This window comes from Oncorhynchus masou, chromosome 20, assembly GCF_036934945.1.
Source record: "Oncorhynchus masou masou isolate Uvic2021 chromosome 20, UVic_Omas_1.1, whole genome shotgun sequence".
NCBI classification, from domain to species: Eukaryota; Metazoa; Chordata; class Actinopteri; order Salmoniformes; family Salmonidae; genus Oncorhynchus; species Oncorhynchus masou.
In genome coordinates, this window is record NC_088231.1 from 1,910,183 (window position 1) to 1,931,293 (window position 21,111).

At 45.0% G+C, this 21,111-nt stretch overlaps 1 protein-coding gene across 1 annotated transcript in view; it reads right to left on the reverse strand.

Annotated features, from left to right (window-relative positions):
- Positions 1-9,663: 9,663 nt before the first annotated feature.
- The window catches only part of dchs2 (dachsous cadherin-related 2), a 53,490-nt gene continuing 42,042 nt past the window's right edge, over positions 9,664-21,111 (reverse strand). The window contains 8 exon segments of the mRNA XM_064926011.1: positions 9,664-11,203; positions 11,206-13,224; positions 15,325-15,466; positions 15,848-16,134; positions 16,817-16,947; positions 18,249-18,400; positions 18,801-19,015; positions 20,983-21,096. Of these exon segments, the coding sequence (XP_064782083.1) occupies positions 10,632-11,203; positions 11,206-13,224; positions 15,325-15,466; positions 15,848-16,134; positions 16,817-16,947; positions 18,249-18,400; positions 18,801-19,015; positions 20,983-21,096 (3,632 nt within the window). The 3' untranslated portion in view covers positions 9,664-10,631.

Genomic DNA, 21,111 nt, shown 5'->3' on the forward strand with positions numbered 1-21,111 from the left:
ACAGAACAAAATCAAGGTTAGTGTTAAGGTCAAGGTTGTGTCACCTTTATTTAACTAGGCAAGTCAGTTAAGATCAAATTCTTATTTACAATGACGGCCAACCCTGGCCAAACCCGGGGTAGGCCCACACAAAAACCTGCACCGGGGTTGGTAACCACTAGTCACGGTAAGCAGCACCATTGTGATCAGTGTTCACTAGGCTGTGGTAGGCCCGCTTCTCTCCAACTGGTGTTCAAACAAACCTTATGACTATGATCAGAACATTGGACTTATATTCAAATCCAAGGAATTACTGTACAATACATGGACATCATAATCATGTTTAGATCACAATGGCCCCAACCAAACACTTTCCCTGACACTATCCTTCAGTAGACCCTAGTTGCCCTCAAGATGACATAACCATTTTACAGAAAGCTCTGGACGCATGTTGTTATCTTAATCCATTCCATGTTCACGACTGTGTCTGAATTTTAGGGCTGCTCAAAATCGAAAATAACAAGTGACAAACTTACTCAGTCTCAAGACAATGGGGCTTTCTTTCATTCGCCTTATTCTCAAAGGGAGAATTATGATCTGTTGAGCAAAACACGCCTCAGTCACACTCCAATGGAAAGTATCTCTGTTCGTAAACAATATATTAAAGAACGAGTGGACATAGTTCAGCAGAAACCTGATCTCGCTGCTAGCGAGGCAGGAATCTTGAGGTATTGTTTGTATTTCTGTAGATGGTGTGGCGAGGGAACATGCAAAGACAAAAAAGCCATGGTTCACTTTGGGTCTCCTGTCTTAGGGGAGAACACTTATGGTCTTTAAAGATTCCAAACTCTCCTAATCTCATTGATATCTCAACCACTCATTGTCAATTTAGAGTGGAAGTGATACTGTATTGTGAGTATGTGAGAAAGGTGAGTAACAGTACTGTACATCAAATACTTTTACAAATCAATACTTTATAGGAGGAAGTTCATGTCAGGGGAAGTAGACGAGGGAATACTTTCTTCTGGTCCTTTGAAAACCTTTTGTATACAGGCAACTGTTATTAGTAGCTACTATCACTCTGTAGCTAAAGCTGAAATATTAGTTAAAAAGACTTCTCGGTCAAATGATAATTACATAAGTGCTCTGTTTGTTACATTGTCACAAGAGGCTTCCCAAAGAGCTCGCAACTGGTTCTATCAAAACACAATTAGCGCCCACAAACATTGTAGCAAGCTCATTGTAACAATAGCACATACAGTAGCACACACTTTTCTACTCTTTAACAGCCTTGTCTGAGGGCCAAACTGGGGCCTCAAAGAAAGTATATGCTACATTTGCGTTGGTAAAGCACCCAGGTCTTGTGCATTTTATGCCTGCAGATACTCTGAGAGAGAGAAGAGTGAAATGAGTGCCACATGAAGCTAAAGCTAGCTACGCTCTCAGCCCCATTATAAGCCACTCTTCAGGCCTGTGAAGCCCCAACACTCTCTCTCCTCTTCCCCCCCTCTCCTTCTTCCTCTACCCACATCTGGGTCGGCGGCCCTAATTGTTTGATACCTCTCTCCCGCCAACCTCCCAGTGCAGCCAAAGCACTAATAGGCCCTTCAAAGACCGCAGAGGCCTCAGAGTCTCGTTAGCATGGTCTAACCAATGCAAAATTTCATTGGTCAGCGGTTCTGAACTCGTGCCGCTCGCCACCTGGGTTTTTTCCATCACTGGCACGGGGGAGTGGTGTGTGTCGAGGAGGGGTGGATTGGGAAAGGCAAGCTGTCGAATGTATGAGAACGGTTTTGGGAACGACCACTCACTGCATAGGTCCTATGCTCAGATAGGTGTGTGTGTGTGTGTGTGTGTGGGGGGGGGGGGGTTAAGAAAGTCTCCAGATAGGTCTCTTCATCCGTTGACATGTACATTGGTTTCAGAAGGTATTCACAACCCTCAAAGTTAGGGGAGGATGTGGTTGGTCGGGATGTCCTTGTCTCATCGCGCTATAGCGACTCCTATGGGGGGCCGGGCGCAATGCACGCCGACACCGTCACCAGTTGTATGGCGTTTCCTCCGACACATTGGTGCGGCTGGCTTCTGGGTTAAGCGAGCATTGTGTCAAGAAGCAGTGTGGCTTGGCAGGGTTGTGTTTCAGGGGACCCATGGCTCTTAACCTTCGGGAGCGATGGGACAAGACCGTAACTAGAGATTGGATATCACAAAAAAGGGGTAAAAATAAAATGTGCGATTACAGCTGCCAAAGTCTTTCTGGGTAAGACTAAGAGCCTGTGCACACCTGCATTGTACAATATTTGTCCATTTTTCATTAAATTATTCAAGCTCTGTCAAGTTGGTTGTTGATCATTGCTAGACTGCCATTTAAGACTTGCCATAGATTTAAGTCAAAACTGTAACTAAGCCACTCGGGAACATTCAACATCGTCTTGGTAGGCAACTCCAGTGTATTTTTGTCTTTGTGTTTTTGGTGAATTTGTCTCCCAGTGTCTGTTGGAAAGCAGACTGAACCAAGTTTCTCTAGGGTTTTGCCTGTGCTTAGCTCTATTCCGTTTCTTTTTATCCTACAAAACTCCGTAGTCCATACCGATGAAAAGCATACCCATAACATGATGCAGCCACCACCATGCTTGAAAATATGAAGAGTGGTACTCAGTGATGTGTTGGATTTGCCACAAACATAACTGTATTCCGTAGATTTCTTTGTACACACACTTCCTTTTCATTCTGTCATTTGTTAGTATTGTGGAGTAACTACAATGTTGTTGATTCATCCTCAGTTTTCTTATCACCATTGGCCTCACGGTGAAATCCTTAAGCGGATTCCTTCCTCTCTGGCAACTGAATAAGGGATATTCAATGTCTTTGAGTTTTTTAACCACCTACCAATAGGTGCCCTTTACGAACCATTGGAAAACCTCCCTGGTCTTGGTGGTCGAATCTGTGCTTGAAATTCAATACTCGATTGAGGAACCTTACATGCACTGCATGTGTGGGGTACAGAGATGAGGTAGTTATTTAAAAATCATGTTAAACACTATTATTGCACACAGTGTCCATGCAACTTATGTGACTTGTTAAGCACATTTTTACTCCTGAACTTATTTAGGCTTGCCAATAACAAGACATTTCAGCTTTTGTAAACTTTTCTAAGAAACATAATTCCACTTTGACATTATGGGGTATTGTGTGTACTGTAGATCAGTGGCACAAAACCTCAATATAATCCATTTTAAATTCAGGCTGTAATAACAAAATGTGGAAAAAGTCAAGGGTTGTGAATACTTTCTGAAGACACTGTACAGTGCAGAGCACTGACCTTATACTTTTGCTACGTACTGCACCATCAGACAACCATTAAATCGACTCAACTAGACTGTCAACCATAGTCAGAGAGCAGCGTAATTTAGCTACACTAGACATGTATAAACAGTGGTCTCTCTACTATAGCTTGATAGATTGATGGCTCACGTCTGTTGCTTCGTAGCAAAGAGTGGGGTTGGAAAAACCTGACCCCAAGATGTTTGATCTCCGTGGACCTCCAGATGCACCCAGAGACAATAATGGATGTCCTCTTTGTTCTTTTTTTGGGTGTGGAAGAGAGCGAGAGAGAGAGAGAGAGCCGAAAGAGAACCAGGCCCTACGGTTGGCCCGTAAGGACTGGTTCGTCGGTGTCACCCTCCCTATGGTGTGACACAGACGGCCATTTGAACCGGAGTTTGGGGGCTTGGGGGTGTAAATCTCCCTCTAGGGCCAGTCTTGACATTCTATTCCCAGATGAGGGCCTCCCCTGCTGGGTGATCCCGCCACATGGGGGCCAGGCATCCACAGCCAGATTCATCCGTCACTGGGGGAGCAGCTGTCAAGAGAACACCCAGGATCGAACACCTGCCTCAAGGGGACCTCACCTCTCAGCTAGCCCCCGCTCCTGGCCTCAGCCCCCTCTAGTTAAGCCCGTGAGTCGGGCAACTCCACAGTGGAGGGTGGGAGGCAAAGTCAGACAAACTCGGCACGTCCGACATTCACGTTAAGACACATTCACTTGGTGCTCAATCCATTAGGCCGGCGTAGAGAAACGGACAGTTTGTGGTAAGTTACCGCAAAGCCACACATTCTGTAGATCCAAGGCAAAAGAGATCAATATGAATCTTCAGATTTCACCGATTTTGATCTTAAAACGATCCAATATCAAAGACCTGGGACTTAGAAGAGGGTAAATGATTTAAAAAGATTACAACTGCTATTCCACAGTGTGTGAAAAAAGCAAACCATCCTACTGAATATCACTTTTCTGGATCAGAATATATTATCTGAATCATTAAAAGAGACCAGGGTATTCAATACATCTAACTGCTTTGTGCTCTAAAAAGAGGCTACATTCTGAAGAACCCCCTCCATCTATTTGTACATCTGTTTTACATACGGTGGCCAACAAAAACATCACTGGGGTGATTAGGGTGATTAGATGCAAATGTGATGCTTCATCCATCCATCCATCCACACACACACACACACCTCTCAGTCTCTCCCCCAAACAGTCTTGTTCGAGAGTCCCTTTAGCAATCTTTAAATTGGTCACAGCCGTATTTGCTGGGCTCATTGAACAAGTTGCTCCTACGCATGTTTTTTTCAGTGCCCCATACAACCTAATAAATTATTAGTATGAGATGGTAAACCAGCAAAACTGACCTCAGATCAGTGCTTAAGGGAAACTGCACCCCACGCGAGCGGCACACGCGAGGCGTATAGTAGCAAACTATCTGGGCCCCCAGACACTTATTCAAGCTGGAAAATCCATCTAGCTTTAGTCAGTAGATAAAAAATGAAAAAAGACCATGACTGCCCTGTGAAACACCGTGAACTCCAGCTCCAGCATGGGGCCTGTTCACTCTTTTCAAACTTCTCCAACTCGTATCCCGTCTGTGTTCATTTTCCTCAAGACTCCCAGGTACGGGCACTGCCACGCACTCTGGCATCCATCTCCCCACACACTTGTCAAACATCTGAAAGCCATAGAGGGGATGTTCCACATGGTTTCGATAAGGACTGGAGGTGAGCTATGGTCACCGAGTGAAGAGCTCTCGACTGTTCTAATGATTTCTCCATGGTACTGTTACAGTACTGGTGCCCTTCCTGAACAGGTTTCATGTCACCCGTTTTAATGATAACAAATACTGTAAGTACACACTGTATTCAAATAAGGACAATGCTATGTTATCAATTAGGTTTAATACCTCCTTTATATCGAATCTTTTACAAGTACTTGTAGGTGAAGTTAGTAACTGCGAGACGGTACATTTAAATCATGCACAACAATGAGATGTCATTCTAAGATTTTTAAAATGAATAAAAAATGTATACAAAGTTTCTCTCATTAATGCCTCAGTGGTATGGGAACGCTCCATCTTACTTCCACTCCACGCTCACAGAGTAAACATTTTCTTCTCAAGCTGTTTGTCAACCATGTTGCTTTTATTTGGTAGCTGGGGGAGGAGAGAGAAAAAGACAAATGAAAGAAAACATTCAAATTTAGGAATGTGGCAAGCTCACAAATGAAGCACAAAGCATGTCCCGAAGAACATATTTGTATACGTCTTCAATGAGGGCAAAGGGGCTGAGGAAGGCCAACTTACAGATTTAAGGCAACGATGTTGACTTTTTGCCCAAATGCTGAGTGTCTGGAGTTAAAAGGGCCTAGCGTTGATTTATGACCGAGCAGACCCAATTTATTTTCCTCACTACAGTAGTGTTGAAAGACAGTAAACAGATTACAGGGTCTGCTGTAAATCTAGACTGTCATTTATCTGCGTTTGATGTGTTTTACCATTTTATATTCAATCCACTGCAGATGTGTACATTTTCAACAGTTTACTCAAGATTGTATTTTCTGAAGTCTATATGACAAAAGCTGATTCATATTGCACAGGGAAGTGTTTCTACAGTATAGGGGACCATGTTGAATTAAAGTGTATGTCAATGTTTTCAACAGGTAATGGAATTATTACATTTATATAATTATGATTTAATACAACATATGACTAAAGTTGAAGATTTTAATAACTAGGGGGGGGGAAAAGCGTGTTTAGAGTGATTAAATTGGTCACAGGGTGGCGCAGTGGTCTAAGGCACTGCATCTCAGTGCTCGAGGCGTCACTACAGGTTCGATTCCAGGCTGTATCACAACCGGCCGTGATTGGGAGTCCCATAGGGCGGCGCACAATTGTTCGGGTTTGGCCGGGGTAGGCCGTCATTGCAAATAAGAATTTGTTCTTAACGGACTTGCCTAGTTAAATAAATAATAAAATGCAAGAGCTGAGGTGGCCATTTTGATTCCAAAGGCTGAGTAAAATATTCTATATGGTCTAGCCCCAAAAAAATCACTCTAGTTGCCCGTGTTTGAAAACAAAGACTTTAAGAGCCCGCAGTGTAACCGTGTTTATTTTAGAATCGCCAGTAAAGTTAGTTTGGGGATATTTATTTTCCATAATCGTGACATAAAGACATGTAGCCTTAGTGTCCAAACGATCTCTTTACGAAAGCTAGCCAGCTGCTTAGATGACTGCATAATGAACAGAGCTAGACTCTGTTGAAGGTAACTCAAATTAATTATTTCCAAAATATACTTACAGTATGGAGGAAACAGTAATGAACAGTTTATGCTACATAACACTGTGTAAGCTACTCAAGAGGGGTATACCACAAAGAATGATTTTAATTTTGATTTAACCTTTATATAGGATCAACGAGTTAGCCTGTTAACTTTGATAAACAAATAACTTCTTCAACTAATCAGAAAATCAATAGTTCATTTTAATTTGTTTTTGGTTGATGAGTCAATTTGATGATGCCCATTTAAAGCTGGTCTTTAAAAAATTTTTTTATTTCAGATTATTTAGGCAAGTTACCTGACTAACTCATTGATCCTGCTTTGTAGTATCTCTCTCTGTAGCCACATCACCTTTTGGATGCGGGCCCACAGAAAATTATATTTTCGTGTTTCACATTGTTAGAACATCTGCTTTTAAAGTCTTTGTTGAACACTGACAAATGAGTCACACATTAAAAGTCTGTTGGCTTCCAAAAATAGAATACACGTTTAAAGGGTGAGGGCGGTCAACTGTTACTTGAAAACATTGAAAGAGGCAAGAGTCTGCTCTGCCTGATCAAATATGTAGAGCTGTTTTAACATGATCAGATTTAGCGTTGGATTAAATATTTCACCACTGCTTTTTAATCGCGCTCCAGAAACCGAATCCTTATAAAACAACTTGTCACCCGGACTGTACACCCCCCCCCCTTCAGTGAGTGTTCCTCCGCCAAATCCAAACGCAATCTAGATTTTGCAGCGGATGACTCAAGCCCCCCCACCCCCACGAACCTTGAGACGTTACAGAGCTAAATCGCTGAGAAAACAGACAATGCAGGACTTGTTTAGAAGCCAATGCATATTTCAATATCAAGCGAAGTAGTATGAAATCTAAGCCAGGTTAGAGTGCAGCTGTCTTGAATTTACCAACACGCATCCCCGTCCAACTAAACATCGGACCTGCATAATCATGAGCATGAACTGCTCGTGTCTGACGCAAGGAGATTGTTTTACTGTGCTCGGAAGGCAAGGCAGCTCTGGGGAAGCTCGACCTCTTCTCAAATTACGATATGAGAGAGCAGACCAGTACTGACATTACGCAGGTAACAGCGCATTTATGACAGTAGTGGGGGGGATAAACAAGTGCTTAATACTAAGGCTGTTTGGCCTAGAATGTCTGATAACTCAAGGATGAAAAGAGGTTTTACATCTGCAAAGCATTTATCATATTTATAAAACTATCTAAAAAATCCATTAAAACAGTCAAATTTCCAGAAGAAATACCACAAGGTGAAAGTTTACCAAAACGGGCTTCCTCTCCGGTCTCTGTCCAAAACATTGTCAGCTGACTGACAGACGTTGAAGGAGTGGTGATGGAACATCTCAGAGGAGCTCTATATTCCTGTCGGGGTCCCCTGACTCGCTCAGCTACAGTATGTGCCGAGACATGCAGATGCTTGTTTTACCAGATCATGACACAGGAGAGATCTCTCCATCGTCTGTGCTTCCTAAAGCCAAATACCCACCGAAATCACAAATATCAGCGAGCAGAGCTGTAGTCCAAACCAACCTGGCAGGAAGGAGTGACCCAAAACTGAGTCAATAAATAAGATGCCTATCATGGCCTATACTCGTATGACGTATGAAGCCTGCACAGCTAGCCGACGAGCCACGCAAACGTTTATTATCCTTATTTTAAGCTTCGTGATAAGGGCTCAGACCTCTACCGATACTTTTTTTTTGGGGGGGGGGGGGGGGATTAGTACCTGCCCAAGTGAAGCCGTGTCAAATCGCCCTGCATTTTATTTATTGCTTTTGGAGCAAAGGAATGCGTGGGTGTTCAGATGGCCGTTATGGACAGTAAGGGACGCTTGGGTGGGCGCAAGGGAAAAATGGCTGAAAGTCATCAGACCTTATTAGACTTGGATGCCAGGGCCTATTACTTCTCCACGAGTCTTTCACCAGCAGTTTCTGATGCCATTTTATAGCCTCGACGTAAAATCGTGTGGAGTCTCATTTGAGTTGAAAATGAGTAAAAAAACACATTGAGAAAGGCTAATTCAAAATCCTTACACTTTTTTCCAAAATGGGTTTCAAGGCCAAAAGCAATTCCATATTTTCGCATCACAGTGGCCAAATGTATCGACAGTAAATCCATATGTTAATCTTGAGACAGAGGCTCTGAAGAAGGGTTTGGGTGCTTCAAGGATCTCTGGGGTAGTAAGAGACCCCCCATTACCACACTAGCTTTCACAACAGACCAAAGGTCTTTCAATAGATTTTTGCTCTCCAACCAAAAACAATTGATGCATCATCTCTGTCACTGTGACCAGAAAGTGAGGAAACAGTTGATCAACATTAAGGATGCTTTCAAGCCAAGCCGAGGAGTGTTAGGTCCCCCGAGCTCAGACACCGTTTATGCTGCCATGGCCTAAACCCTTGGAAAGAATGAAGCATACTGTGTCTTCATCTGGCACTTTCCCCATAGCTGTGAGGAAGAAAATTGACAAAGACCTCAAAGTGCGAGGAACGAGATCTAGTGTCATGGAAAACATGTTCTACTGTATAACCTCCGAGCAACGATACCAGCCTCTGAAGCTTGGGATTCTCACGTTGGACCTTTTCAGAGAGCCACAAGCAAACCTGGTTTTTATTCCACCCTTTAAAATTGCAACTATTCTATTAGCCAGTGAATGGTTGCACTTTTCTTATTTTTTTTTTTGGGGGGGGGGGGGGGGTGTCTGGATTCCATTTGAAACTGATTAAAACAATTGTTTTGCATCAGACCTCCTTCTCCAACACTGAGTTAAAGGAAACATTCAGGGTGGCCATGTGGAAAATGGGTTTGTGGAAGAATGTTGGATGGAACCAAAATGCTATTCGATCGTGATTCCAAGACATTTCTAAAGAGTGGGACTTCCAGTTTCTTAACAAGCATGATCCACCATGTGAAGAACAACAATAATGGCTTATGGGGGTTTTGTTCTCCATGTGGTATCAATAGGTTTCTGAAATGTGATAGTTTAGTCTTATTTAGAATGTCCTAATTGCAGAGGGAGTCTGGAAAAATTGCTCCGTAAGAAAAACACATTTTCCATTGGAATTGTTTAATTTATGAACCACATTAACAAATCAGTTCAACGATGAAAATGAATGAAGAGAAAGTCACAAACCTTTGTGGAATTGAATCGTACACTAATTGTTGTTCAAGTTAGTTAGAACTGCCCCATAGAGCTAAAAGATAGCAGGACATTGTTTTACCCACTTAAACTGACCTTTGCTTATATACATTTTACAATTGAGAGAAAACACTTTTCATTTTGAAATGTTACACACAAAACTGCCGTTAGTATCTATAGTACACAACCAGCGCACACATCAATATCAAAAGACTGGTCCCACACCAACTGCACCGGCTCTTTGTACAGCTGTTAATGACATTTCAAATACTGTAGGTATTTGAAATGTAGTAGTTCACAGAATATGGGCTCATGGTACTCTGACATAATTAAATTACAGAACAACAAGCATACTTGCCAAGTCAAAAAGCTATAGCCAACTGAAATAAAAATGCATTTCATTGTCTCTAGCATGCAAACATTTTTACGACCATACATTTGTTCATTAATTGTGGATTCAAACATCCACTCGTGTACAGAGTGCTGCGTTGTGCTATTGCAATGCAAACCAGACTTCAGGCTTTTGCATACATAACTTTATTACAAAAGCAAGTTATGAAAATATTAAATGCACCACAATGCAAATCATTCATTGTACAAAGACATTTAATAAATGTCTGATTTCACCCATGCATCTGCATTGTATAATGTCCTTACTAATAGATGTGCCAGATGAACAGATCAACAGAATATTGTCCAAATGTTCAACATGAGCCAATATTGATTTGTAGATCCTTTATGTTGAGAAACTAATTGAAGAAACTCATTGAATAGTGATGTTAAAATCAGATTTAAAATAAGCTTGAGAACCAAATTATTTAATGCTAGTATTTGGCATCTATCATACAATATTTTTCAAAGTCAATATCAAAAGGTCCGCAAGTCTACACCTGTATTTCTCCCTCCAGGAGGCTGCCAGCGTCTAGCCTGAAGACCCCCAGCCCAGTCTCTGAGACCACCGGGGAGGCGTTGGGGGTCCGCAGCGTGAGCACCGACAGCGAGGGAGAGAAACTGGGCGTCATGGCAGACGGGGTGAGCCCTGTGTTCCTGGTCAGGGGCGCGTAGGCATACTTGGGGTAGGAGGGCCTCCGGGTCAGGGTGTGCATGCTGCTCAGGGGCATCCGGGGTGGCACGGCTCTGAGGCCTGGCTGCGCCACGCCCGTGATGAGTGGTGGTGGATGCATGAGACAGCAGGCTTCGGACGCCAGGCCCTCGTGGCCCCCCTGGAGGTCCTCGTCGGGCAGCAGGCTGATGTCGGTGAAGACTGAGGCCAGCGTGTGGTAGCGCGGCTCCCAGTCCAGCAGGTAGTCCCAGCCATAGCTGCCCCGGAGCTGCTCCTCCGGACACAACAGCGAGCTGAAGGAGCCGTCTACTGAGGCCTGGCTATCCGAGAGAGGGACGTAGCCCCTCATGCTCTCCTCCATGTCTCTCACCCTGACCCGCAGTAGCATCCCCTCCCCCCTCCCTCCTCTTTGAAGGTGTGGAGGCTCTCGGAGCTCTGCATCCCTGTGGCCAGACATGTGCTGGAGAACGTGGTTACGACCGTTCCTGGGTTTCCATCCTCTGAATGGCAGGAAAGCTGGTCCGAGTCCTTGGGCAAGCCAGAGTCAGGGACCCTTCTGCTCTTAGCCGAGTCGGCCCTCTTGCGGCACGGGTACTCATTGATCATCTTGATCTCATGGTCCTCAGCCGTCTCACCTTCTGCAGAGCCGCGGCCGCTTGAGTCAGAGTTCCGGATAGGGAGGGATATCTCCCTCTTCACTCGGATGGTGATGGGCGCCCTCAGCTCCCGCAAGCCGATGCAGTTGTGCTGTTGGGCACCGCCGGTCCTGCCGAACGTGCCGGTGTTTAGGTTGGCTGCGAGGGCAGCGGCCTTCTTGATGGCGGCCTCTTTGGTCTTGTACCTCAGAACAAGGGCCACGAAACTGACGAGTAGGAGAAGGAAGATGGCCAGCGACACGCCCAGAGTGACTGTCTGGACACCAAGGGCCACCCCGACCAGAGCTTCAGCCGAATTGGAGATATTGACTGTTACCAGGCTGGTGGTGGACCTGGAGTCCATTCTGGGACTGCCGGCTGTCACCAAGAGCTCCACCATGTCTTCGTTGGAAAAACTTCCTCTCTTGCGGTACACTGGGCCCGAGACGAACACTGCGCCTGTTGTTTTGTTGATGGAGAACAACTGTGAGGGGTTGACAAGGGAGTACTCCACCATGCCATCCAGGCCTCCGTCATGGTCCATGGCCATAACATGACCAACCGTCTGCCCCGCCTTGGCGTTCTCTGGGAGAATGAAACTGTACTGCCTCTGGGTGAAGACAGGACTGAATTCGTCTGCCCCTCCGATGGCCACCTGGACCCGCACGGTGGCCGCCTGTTCGCCTTTGTCCCTGGCCTCCACTATGAAGCAGTAGTCGCTCTCCCGCTCGAAGTCAAAGGTTTGCCGGGTGTGGATGTCCCCAGTGAGGCTGTCAATGGCAAAGGCCTCCTTCCTGTCAGGGCTGCCACTGCCGTAGTCCATGAAGCAGGAGGACATGATGGAGTAGGTGAGCTGGCCATAGGGCCCAGCGTCTTGGTCGATAGCATGGACTGAACAGGTGGGGGTGAAGGCAGGAAGGTTCTCCGGCACCGAGCAGTTGACTACGGGGAAGATAAAGTAGGGTGAGTTGTCATTCTCGTCCAACACCATAACAAAGACCACGGTGAAAGCTACTTTACGGTTTCCGGGTTCGCCCCCGTCGGAAGCCTGGACAGTCAATGCGTACTTGGAGTCTTCCTCGTAGTCAAGACTGTGGTTGACCTCCAGGGCGCCGGTGTGGGGGTCTAACCTGAGGTGACCCTTGCTGTTGCCTGAGATGATGTCGTACCGGACCAGACCGTTGGTTCCGCAGTCAGGGTCCTGGGCGGTCACCTGAACCAACCTGGTCCCTGCTGGGCTGCTCTCGCTGGCCTGAGCATGGTACTCTGTGCTGACAAAAGCCGGCACGTTGTCGTTGACATCCGCTACGGTCACCACCACGACCGCCGAGCTGTTGAGCGGAGGCGAGCCACGGTCAGAAACTATCACTGTCAAGATGTAGCCCTCAGTGGTTTCACGGTCCAGGAGTTGGCACAGAACCAGACTCCCAGCAGTCCTCTGCTGGCTCTCTGTTTCAACCACACCTACCTCTATACAGAACCTCCTGTCCTCGTTGCCACTGGCAATGACAAAGTCCAGGTGGGTGTTTTCGTACTCCCAGTCCAGGTCCTCTGCCCAGAGGGTCATCAAGGTGGTGCCGACGGGGGTATCCTCAAGCGGGCTGACCGTGTAAGCGTCATGCTGGAAGAGCGGGGTGTGGTCATTGGCATCCAGGACCACAATGTCCACGGAGGTGACTGTAGAGCGGACTGGGTCACCCCAGTCTCTGGCCTCCACCAGGAGCTGGATCACGTTACCGTTGGTGACATACTTCAAGGGCTTGTTGGTGAACACCGACCCTACAAGACAAATGGGTTTGGAGTTAGCCATCGTCTCCGATTTGAAAACAGTGAAAAACATCTTACTAGTGTTTTTAATCAACTGAAAGTGCTGCAGGTCCTTTAGATATCACTTTATTGCTATGCAGAATTTAAAAGCACATTCAAAATAAAAATGTTATAATTATTAGACAAACACTCAAACTGATCTAATTTAACATTGTCTAATGTAGGGTTTCAGCTGTCCACTCAGTCTACAGCTACCATGAGGGAGGCTTTACCATGCTGCCTGTTAATAACGCACAGCTCTCTAGCTGTTATTATGGTAAAGAACACCCTATCAAATAGAGCAAAGTTGGTGGTTTGCCCCTTTAACCAGGAAAGTCCCTGGTGATTGAAACTTTTTTTTATTTTTTATACAAGGGAGACCTGGCAACCTGTACAGTGGAATAATATCACTCACTACCTCATGAGTTGCAGCCATAGCTTAGTCTAGGAATCTGAGCGTAATTACATTTCTCCAGCCCCATTCCTCAGCTTCATAGCAAACCGAGTGGCGGGGCCGCCTTTTGACTGAAATCCAAATTCAGGATTGGGTCTTTAATGCTCTATAGAAGTGCATTCTGTAGGCTTTTTGCTGAAGTTTCTTTTGAGAATGTTTAACTATCTAATGAGTTTACTGATGTGAGCACAGTAAATTGAGACTGAAAACGAGCAAGATTTGGCATTTTTCATTACATAGAATCGAGCACTACTGTATAGTCAATCAGTTTGGGATATCACCCAGCCTCCTGTAATATTGAAACTTATCTTGAAACACATAATTAACAAAAGTTAAAACATGAGTGCTGGAAACATGAGGAAACAAAAGAACGAGCCAGTATCTAGTTTCTGGTTCGAGTTAGTTACGATTCTGAGAGGCTCAATTCTAATATTGACACCAATCAAAATTTCACTTCCTATTAGTTACTTGCACCACAAAACACAGAACGCATTTCTCAGATGTTACTTTCGAGGGCCAGTGACATTAATAAAGGTGGCCCCCCAAAAATATGTTTCAAGAAAAAAAAGAGAGTTTGAGAATGTAGTACTCTTTTAGCCTCGTCGGGTTCAATTAGTCTTCTTCACTTGTCGGGTTGGGGAGGGCGAAGACTTTGCTTCCCGAGACTGGATATTACAGGACAGACCCGGCTCTGAAGCAGACCTCTATATTAGTGACCTCTCATCAGCAATCTCTCCCACTCACCCCTTCTTTTTTCTCTCTCCCCCTCCACCGCACTCCTTCACACATCCAAGCCCGTAAAAAGAGAAAGGATGGATGGAGAATCTGATGCTACTGACAGTGTGAATACTCTGAATAACCCTTGATGTGTAGAACCATGCAGAACTGGGCATATACTTACTGTTGGCGCAAACCCCCATTTCTTGGCCAACATGTGTAAAATAAGCGTGTCGCGCCAGAAAAATGTGATTTTAAACAAGGGAATATAAAAGATTAATATGAAAAATGGGCTACCAGACAGTCTTAAGACGTGAACCTTGGAAAGCATGTGGCGGTACCTTTTCTTCTCCTACTACATTTTGACAGTCAATCGTAGGAATTAAGAGAAGCACATTTTGTAGCATCGCGGGAGGATTAGGCCTATTTCTTCAAGACCTAGCAGCAGCTATATTGATTCAGCCTTGGAATTTGACTGACTGACTCATCCTTGGACTCTGGGTATGATTGGGATAATGGTCCTGGGTCCATTAAAAACATTTTCACGATGCCTCTGCCAAGAGTTTGCACTTTAGAGACTTCGTGCCTAAATAAGTTCTTCCATTGTTACCTTTCAATTTGATTCAAATTGATTTAGAATGGACTGGATGGTACAGTGGTTAGGGCTGTAGTCTCTGGTACGCATACTGTATGTACGTGTCGGCATTGGGTGATATCCGGCCTACACATTCTTCACAATGGCACATTCTCCCTCCAATCTCGGTCATAATTTCCCTCTTCAATAAAAACACTAAAGTAAATATATTTTGTAATTAGAACAGGCGAGTTGACTATATCTGGCTAATTCTGATGAAAGCTATTCATTTAATTTGAATCTAATTGGTTAATCTAATAGTGCTTACCGTTGTCTGGGTGTATGTAGAAGCCGTGTAGAGGTGACGAGAGGAGTCTGTAGCCGAGTTTGCCGTTAAGCCCAGAGTCTCGGTCCGTGGCTGCCACAGTCAGGATCAACATGTTGGCAGGAGACAGTTCTGGCAACTTCACCTGATGGTGCAAACAAACAAACACAAACATCTCATGTCAATTGCCAGGAAGAATTACATGCATTTATAAACATCTCATTAAGGACTCAAGGAGAACTTGGAGTCACAAGACATCACTGAGGGAGTACAATGGTGTCAAATGGATAGATCAGACATTGTCCAACTTGACATTCAAATCCCCTCATCCTCTCAGTGAGTCAGTCATGTTAACATTTTAAACGACTTCATTTCTGCCTCCTAAATAATCATGTTTTACTAATGTGGAAAGGCTCACCACAAAGCTGTGCGTGTGTGTGTGTTGAGGGATTTGTGTTCCATAACTATAACTGTGTCTAGTAATGCATCATTAGTGAAATACAAAATCGATTGCAGTTCTAGCTACCTGGTAGGAGTCCTGTGAGAAGACGGGCACGTTGTCGTTTACATCCAGCACTTGAACCAGGACCTCGGCCGTGGTCTGGTGGAGGGAGTCCGAGGCCCACACCACCAGCCTGTGCGTCGTCTGTTCCTCATGGTCAAGCATCTGTGTCAAGGTCACCACGCCCGTGTAGCGGTCAATGGCAAAGCTCCCGGCAGTGCTGGCATTGTCCAAAAAACTGAAGGTCACGGTGGAGCTGAGGTCCACATCGTTGGCGCTTACCTGGGTCACCATGTAGCCCACTGGGAGGTCTGGTGACCAACAAGATAACAGTGTAAGAAGTATTTAGTACCAAATAGTCTATATAGTCAAACGCACACAACTTGTTAGGGGGTACTGATCTGGCCTGAGCCGAAGAGAAATTGTGTGTACAGGTCCTACTTCATCTCTACAGGTATTTAGTATTACAAATTAAACCAAAACATTATCTGAAGTTGACAATTCTCTTGGAAATCTCTGTCAATCAATAAAAAAATTCTGCTATAACATCTGATTCAACTAATCATAAAAACTTTGGTTAGCTGAATCAGTGTGTCAGTGAGGGGCAGGAAACTGCCCTATGAGCAAAATACATTGGAAAGACGTCTTTTGGTTGGATGTACCGATTTCAACTAATTTTGCTCATTGGGTGGGCTTGTCTCCCAAGCAATTTGTTTCAGGAAGTGATCTTCACTCCTTCAGGACAGTGGCATAAGGATAGAGCTTTGCCTCAGGCACAACAGCCTGTGGGACTGTTACAACGAGGGACTTCATCCTTTCAGCGCCAGCTACTAAATCTTGGCCTACTGTGAAGATGCTTTAAATAAATGAAACACTTAAAAAAAAAATTCTGATTAGAAAATGTAGATCGAAAATGGTTACCCCATTGGCCCTGGTCAAAAGTAGTGTACTGTAACAGGAAAAGGGTGTCATTTGAGAGGGGTGGTGTCTTACTCTCTGCCATGACCACAGGCTCCATGGGGGGAATAGCGGGACTGTTGTCGTTGATGTCCACCACTTGGACCCGGACGATGGTGATGCTGCTAAGGGGAGGGCTACCCCTGTCTGACGCCTGCAGTACCAACCTGGGAAAAAACACCACAAGGAAATGCACACCATTACATTACTAGGACTCCAACTAGCCAGTGTAGGTAGAAGACATAGAGATCGATAGACATGTACTGTATATACTGAAAAATATATATAAAACGCAACATGCAAAGTGTTGGTCCCATGTTTCAAGAGCTGAAATAAAAGACCACAGAAATGTTCCATATGCACAAAAAGCTTATTTCTCTCCAATTTTGTGCACAAATGTGTTTACTTCTCTGCTAATGAGCATTTCTCCTTTGCCAAGATAATCCATCCACATGACAGGTGTGGCATATCAAGAAGCTGATTCAACAGCACGATCATTACACATGTGCACATTGTGCTGGGAACAAAAGGCCACTAAAACATGCAGTTTGGTCACAACACAATGCCACAGATGTCTAATGTTTTGAGGGAGCGTGCAATTGGCATGGTGACTGCAGGAATATCCACCAGAGCTGTTGCCAGAGAATTTAATGCTAATTTCTCTACCATCAGCCGCCTCCAACATTGTTTTAGAGACTATGGCAGTACATCCAACCGGCCTCACAACCGCAGACCATGTGTAACCAAGCCAGCCCAGGACCTCCACATTTAGCTTCTTCAAGACCAGCCACCCGGACAGCTGATGAAACTGAGGAATATTTCTGTCTGTAATAAAGCCCTTTTGTGGTGAAAAACTAATTATTATTGACTCGGCCTGGCTCCCAAGTGGCTGGGCCTATGGCCTCCCAGTCCCACAAATGGCTGTGCCCCTGCCCAGGCACGTGGAACCCATAGATTAGGGCCTAATGAATTTATTTAAATTGACTGATTTCCTTATGAACTGTAACTCAGTAAAATTGTTGAAATTGTTGCATTTATATTTTTGTTCAGTATAGAAAAACACTGAGTACACCAAACATTATAAACACCTTCCTAATATTGAGTTGAACCCCCTTTTGACCTCAGAACAACCTCAATTCGTCAGGCCATGGACTCTACATGGTGTTGAAAGCAATCCACAGGGAGGCTGGCCCATGTTGACGCCAATGCTTCCCACAGTTATGTCAAGTTGGCTGGATGTCCTTTGGGTGGTGGAACATTCTTGATACACACAGGAAACTGTTGAGCATGAAAAACCAGCACCGTTGCAGTTCTTGACACAGACCGGTGTGCCTGACACCTACTACCATACCCCGTTCAAGGGCACTGAAATCTTTTGTCTAGCATGTAGGATTAGATACACACAATACATTACCATAGCAAGTGACAACTCTAATAGTAGCGTAAAGTGTAATGGAAGCTAGCGTACTTGTAAGAGGAAGTGATTTCCCGGTCTAGAACAGTGTTGGTGGCAAGGATCCCAAGCACAGAGTCGATGATGAACGCCTCATTTTGGTTACCAGACAAGATGGAGTAATCAATCTGACCATTCACACCGCTGTCCGCATCAGAGGCAAACACCTACAACAGGAAGAAAGGCATTATAGAGTTAGGAAGCTTATTTCTACATAGCCAATACCCAGCGTAAGCATGGCACATTTGCAAATATAAAAATAACATTTGCAAGAGTCATTTCAGACTGTTACAGGCCACACAACACTTAACGAAAAAAAAATACACAATAATGCTATGCATTTGGTATTTGAAATGGATTGTAAATGCTTTTTTTTTTTACAGCCATGTTTCAATCAATCAATTAAAGCAAAAGCAAGAGCCCAGTGCCCAGGAAAAACACCCGAGATGGAAGAAACCTAGAGAGGAACATAGCTCAAAAGAAACTGATTGGTAACGACAAATTATGTTTCTGCCTTAGCTCAAAATGACAAAGTAACAACTCGAATGGCTGGCCTCCAATCCATACCTGCATGACGTAGGTGTTGTGTACCTGGCCTTCCCACACGGCCGTGCGGTAGTGGCCCTGCTCAAAGGCCGGCGCATTGTCGTTGACGTCCTGCAGCATGACGGTGACCCGGCAGTGGGCTGTGCGCATGGGGCCACCGTCAGCCAGCACCACCAGGTGGACCCTCCGGTTGGCCTCGTAGTCTAGACTGGCCTGGTCCCACACTGTGATGTCACCTGGGAGAGGGGTGGAAAGACAAAGAAAGCGAGAAATAGAGGGAACAGAAAGATAGGGATTGAGCGAGCGAACAAACAGAAAGAGAGACAGGAAAGTGGGAGAAGAGATGGAGAGCGTGAGCGCAAATGAGAAAGATTGTATGATGGATGTACGATAAAAAGTTCATAGAATTCACAGGGAGTTATGAAGCGCGTGAGCCTATTCTAGCACCATGTTGCATCCATGTTTTGCAGTTGTGCATTCAAAACATATGTACACATTCCATTAACAACTTGATTCCTCTGAGTATCCAAACAAGAATGTAATCTGGACTTTGATGTCCCCCTCCACCCGTTCCACTTCAGCCACGCTGCGTATATAGGGGCTCAGGGAGAGTTTGGGCCATAATGAATCCATGCTGGCTAAGGCAAGCAGTCCATAATCCACAGCAAAGCCTGTGTATGCGTCCCGCAAGACGCACTATTCCCTATATAGTGTACTGTGTTTGAACAGAGCCCTATGGGCCCTAGTCAAAAGTAGTGCACTACATAGGGAATAGGGTTCCATTTGGGATAAAGGTCCAGTTCTCTGAACAGGGGGATATGGGAAAACAACCTCCTGACTGCTGTAGTAGAATGCCTTCAATAATCCTAAAAGGGGATTTCCACACGATAATTTGGATAGCCACTCTAGCGTCACCCTCATGTGCGTGCTAGTGTAGCACATGGGGATGTGAGACACATACTCCACAGCCTTGAGTGTCCCGCTTGTGTAGCCTCATTAGCTAGCTTTTGAGGTGGCGCGATCGGCTAAGATGCTTGAGGGAGGAGAGTCATGTGTGAGGCAGAGGTCCCGAGTTTGTGCCAGGTATGGTCCGAATCAGGAGGAAGTGGTACTCACTAAGCAGCGTGACGTTGTTTACACAAGCAAGCAGGCTAGGCATCTACAGACAATCCAGTAGTGGCTGAAAACTATAGTGCAGGAATCATCAACTAGATTCAGCCGCGCGCCGATTTGTTTCTTGAGCAGATGGTCGGGGGGCCAGAAGATAATAAAAAATTATTTGTAGACTGCAAACAGATATGTTTGTCTAAAACTATTATTTCTATTTCAAACCTTGCATACAATCATGTCTCTTTGTGCGTGGGAATAGATTTCTGAAATAAGTCACTTTGAGCTGATTTACTCGTGTTTTTACACCCTATTCACGCTCCGTCGTCCAAGCTCGCATTGCCCAACAGTCTCCCCGCCCTCTTCAGTTCCTTCCTTTGTTCATCGCCCCCAATGTGTTACGTGGAAATGAACGATCGAGCGAGCGATGGTCCAAAGGGATTGAGAGGCTAGTCGCGCTAATTGGAAGAAAATGGAGTAAAGTCTTGTTTGGGAAAGGGATCTGAGGAGTCTGGAATGCCAGGGTTATTAGCCTGGATGGAGATACAGGGTTAATAGCCTGGATGGAGATACAGGGTTAATAGCCTGGATGGAGATACAGGGTTTAGCCTGGATGGAGATACAGGGTTATTAGCCTGGATGGAGATACAGGGTTAATAGCCTGGATGGAGATACAGAAAACTAGACAGATGGATGCAGGGATAGGTGGAGGTTCTGGCTTTGGTGTGTCGCTGGAGTCAAAAAATTACCTGAAAAACAAACAAGGAAGAAAAGACAAGCATGGTTTTAAGTTCCTGCTGCAGGCAACTAATGGAAGAATCTTAGCTGGCTTATGCCAACAAGCACACTGGAGCCTAAGCTATGTCTATGATTCCAGCCTCAGAGAAGTGTTCTGGTGAGGAGAACAACTTATTTCAGGGTTTGAAATGTACTTATTGAAGATTAGGACAGTGAAGAGACAAAAAAGGTGGGAGAGATTGTGAATCAAAAAGGTGGATTTAAACACATTCTGACTCTGGTATATGTGTGCCGGGGATGGTGGCACTAACCACTGGACCACATGAGAAATATAGTTTAGTATTGGAAAGGTTCATACCCGTGTGTCGGTTGATGGCAAAGGCGCCGTTCTCGTTGCCGTTGAAAATGCTGTACTCGATTCTCCGTCTGTCGTCGGTCTGGTCGTGAGCCACCACGTTTCCCACCCACGCGCCTGAAGGTGAAAGGA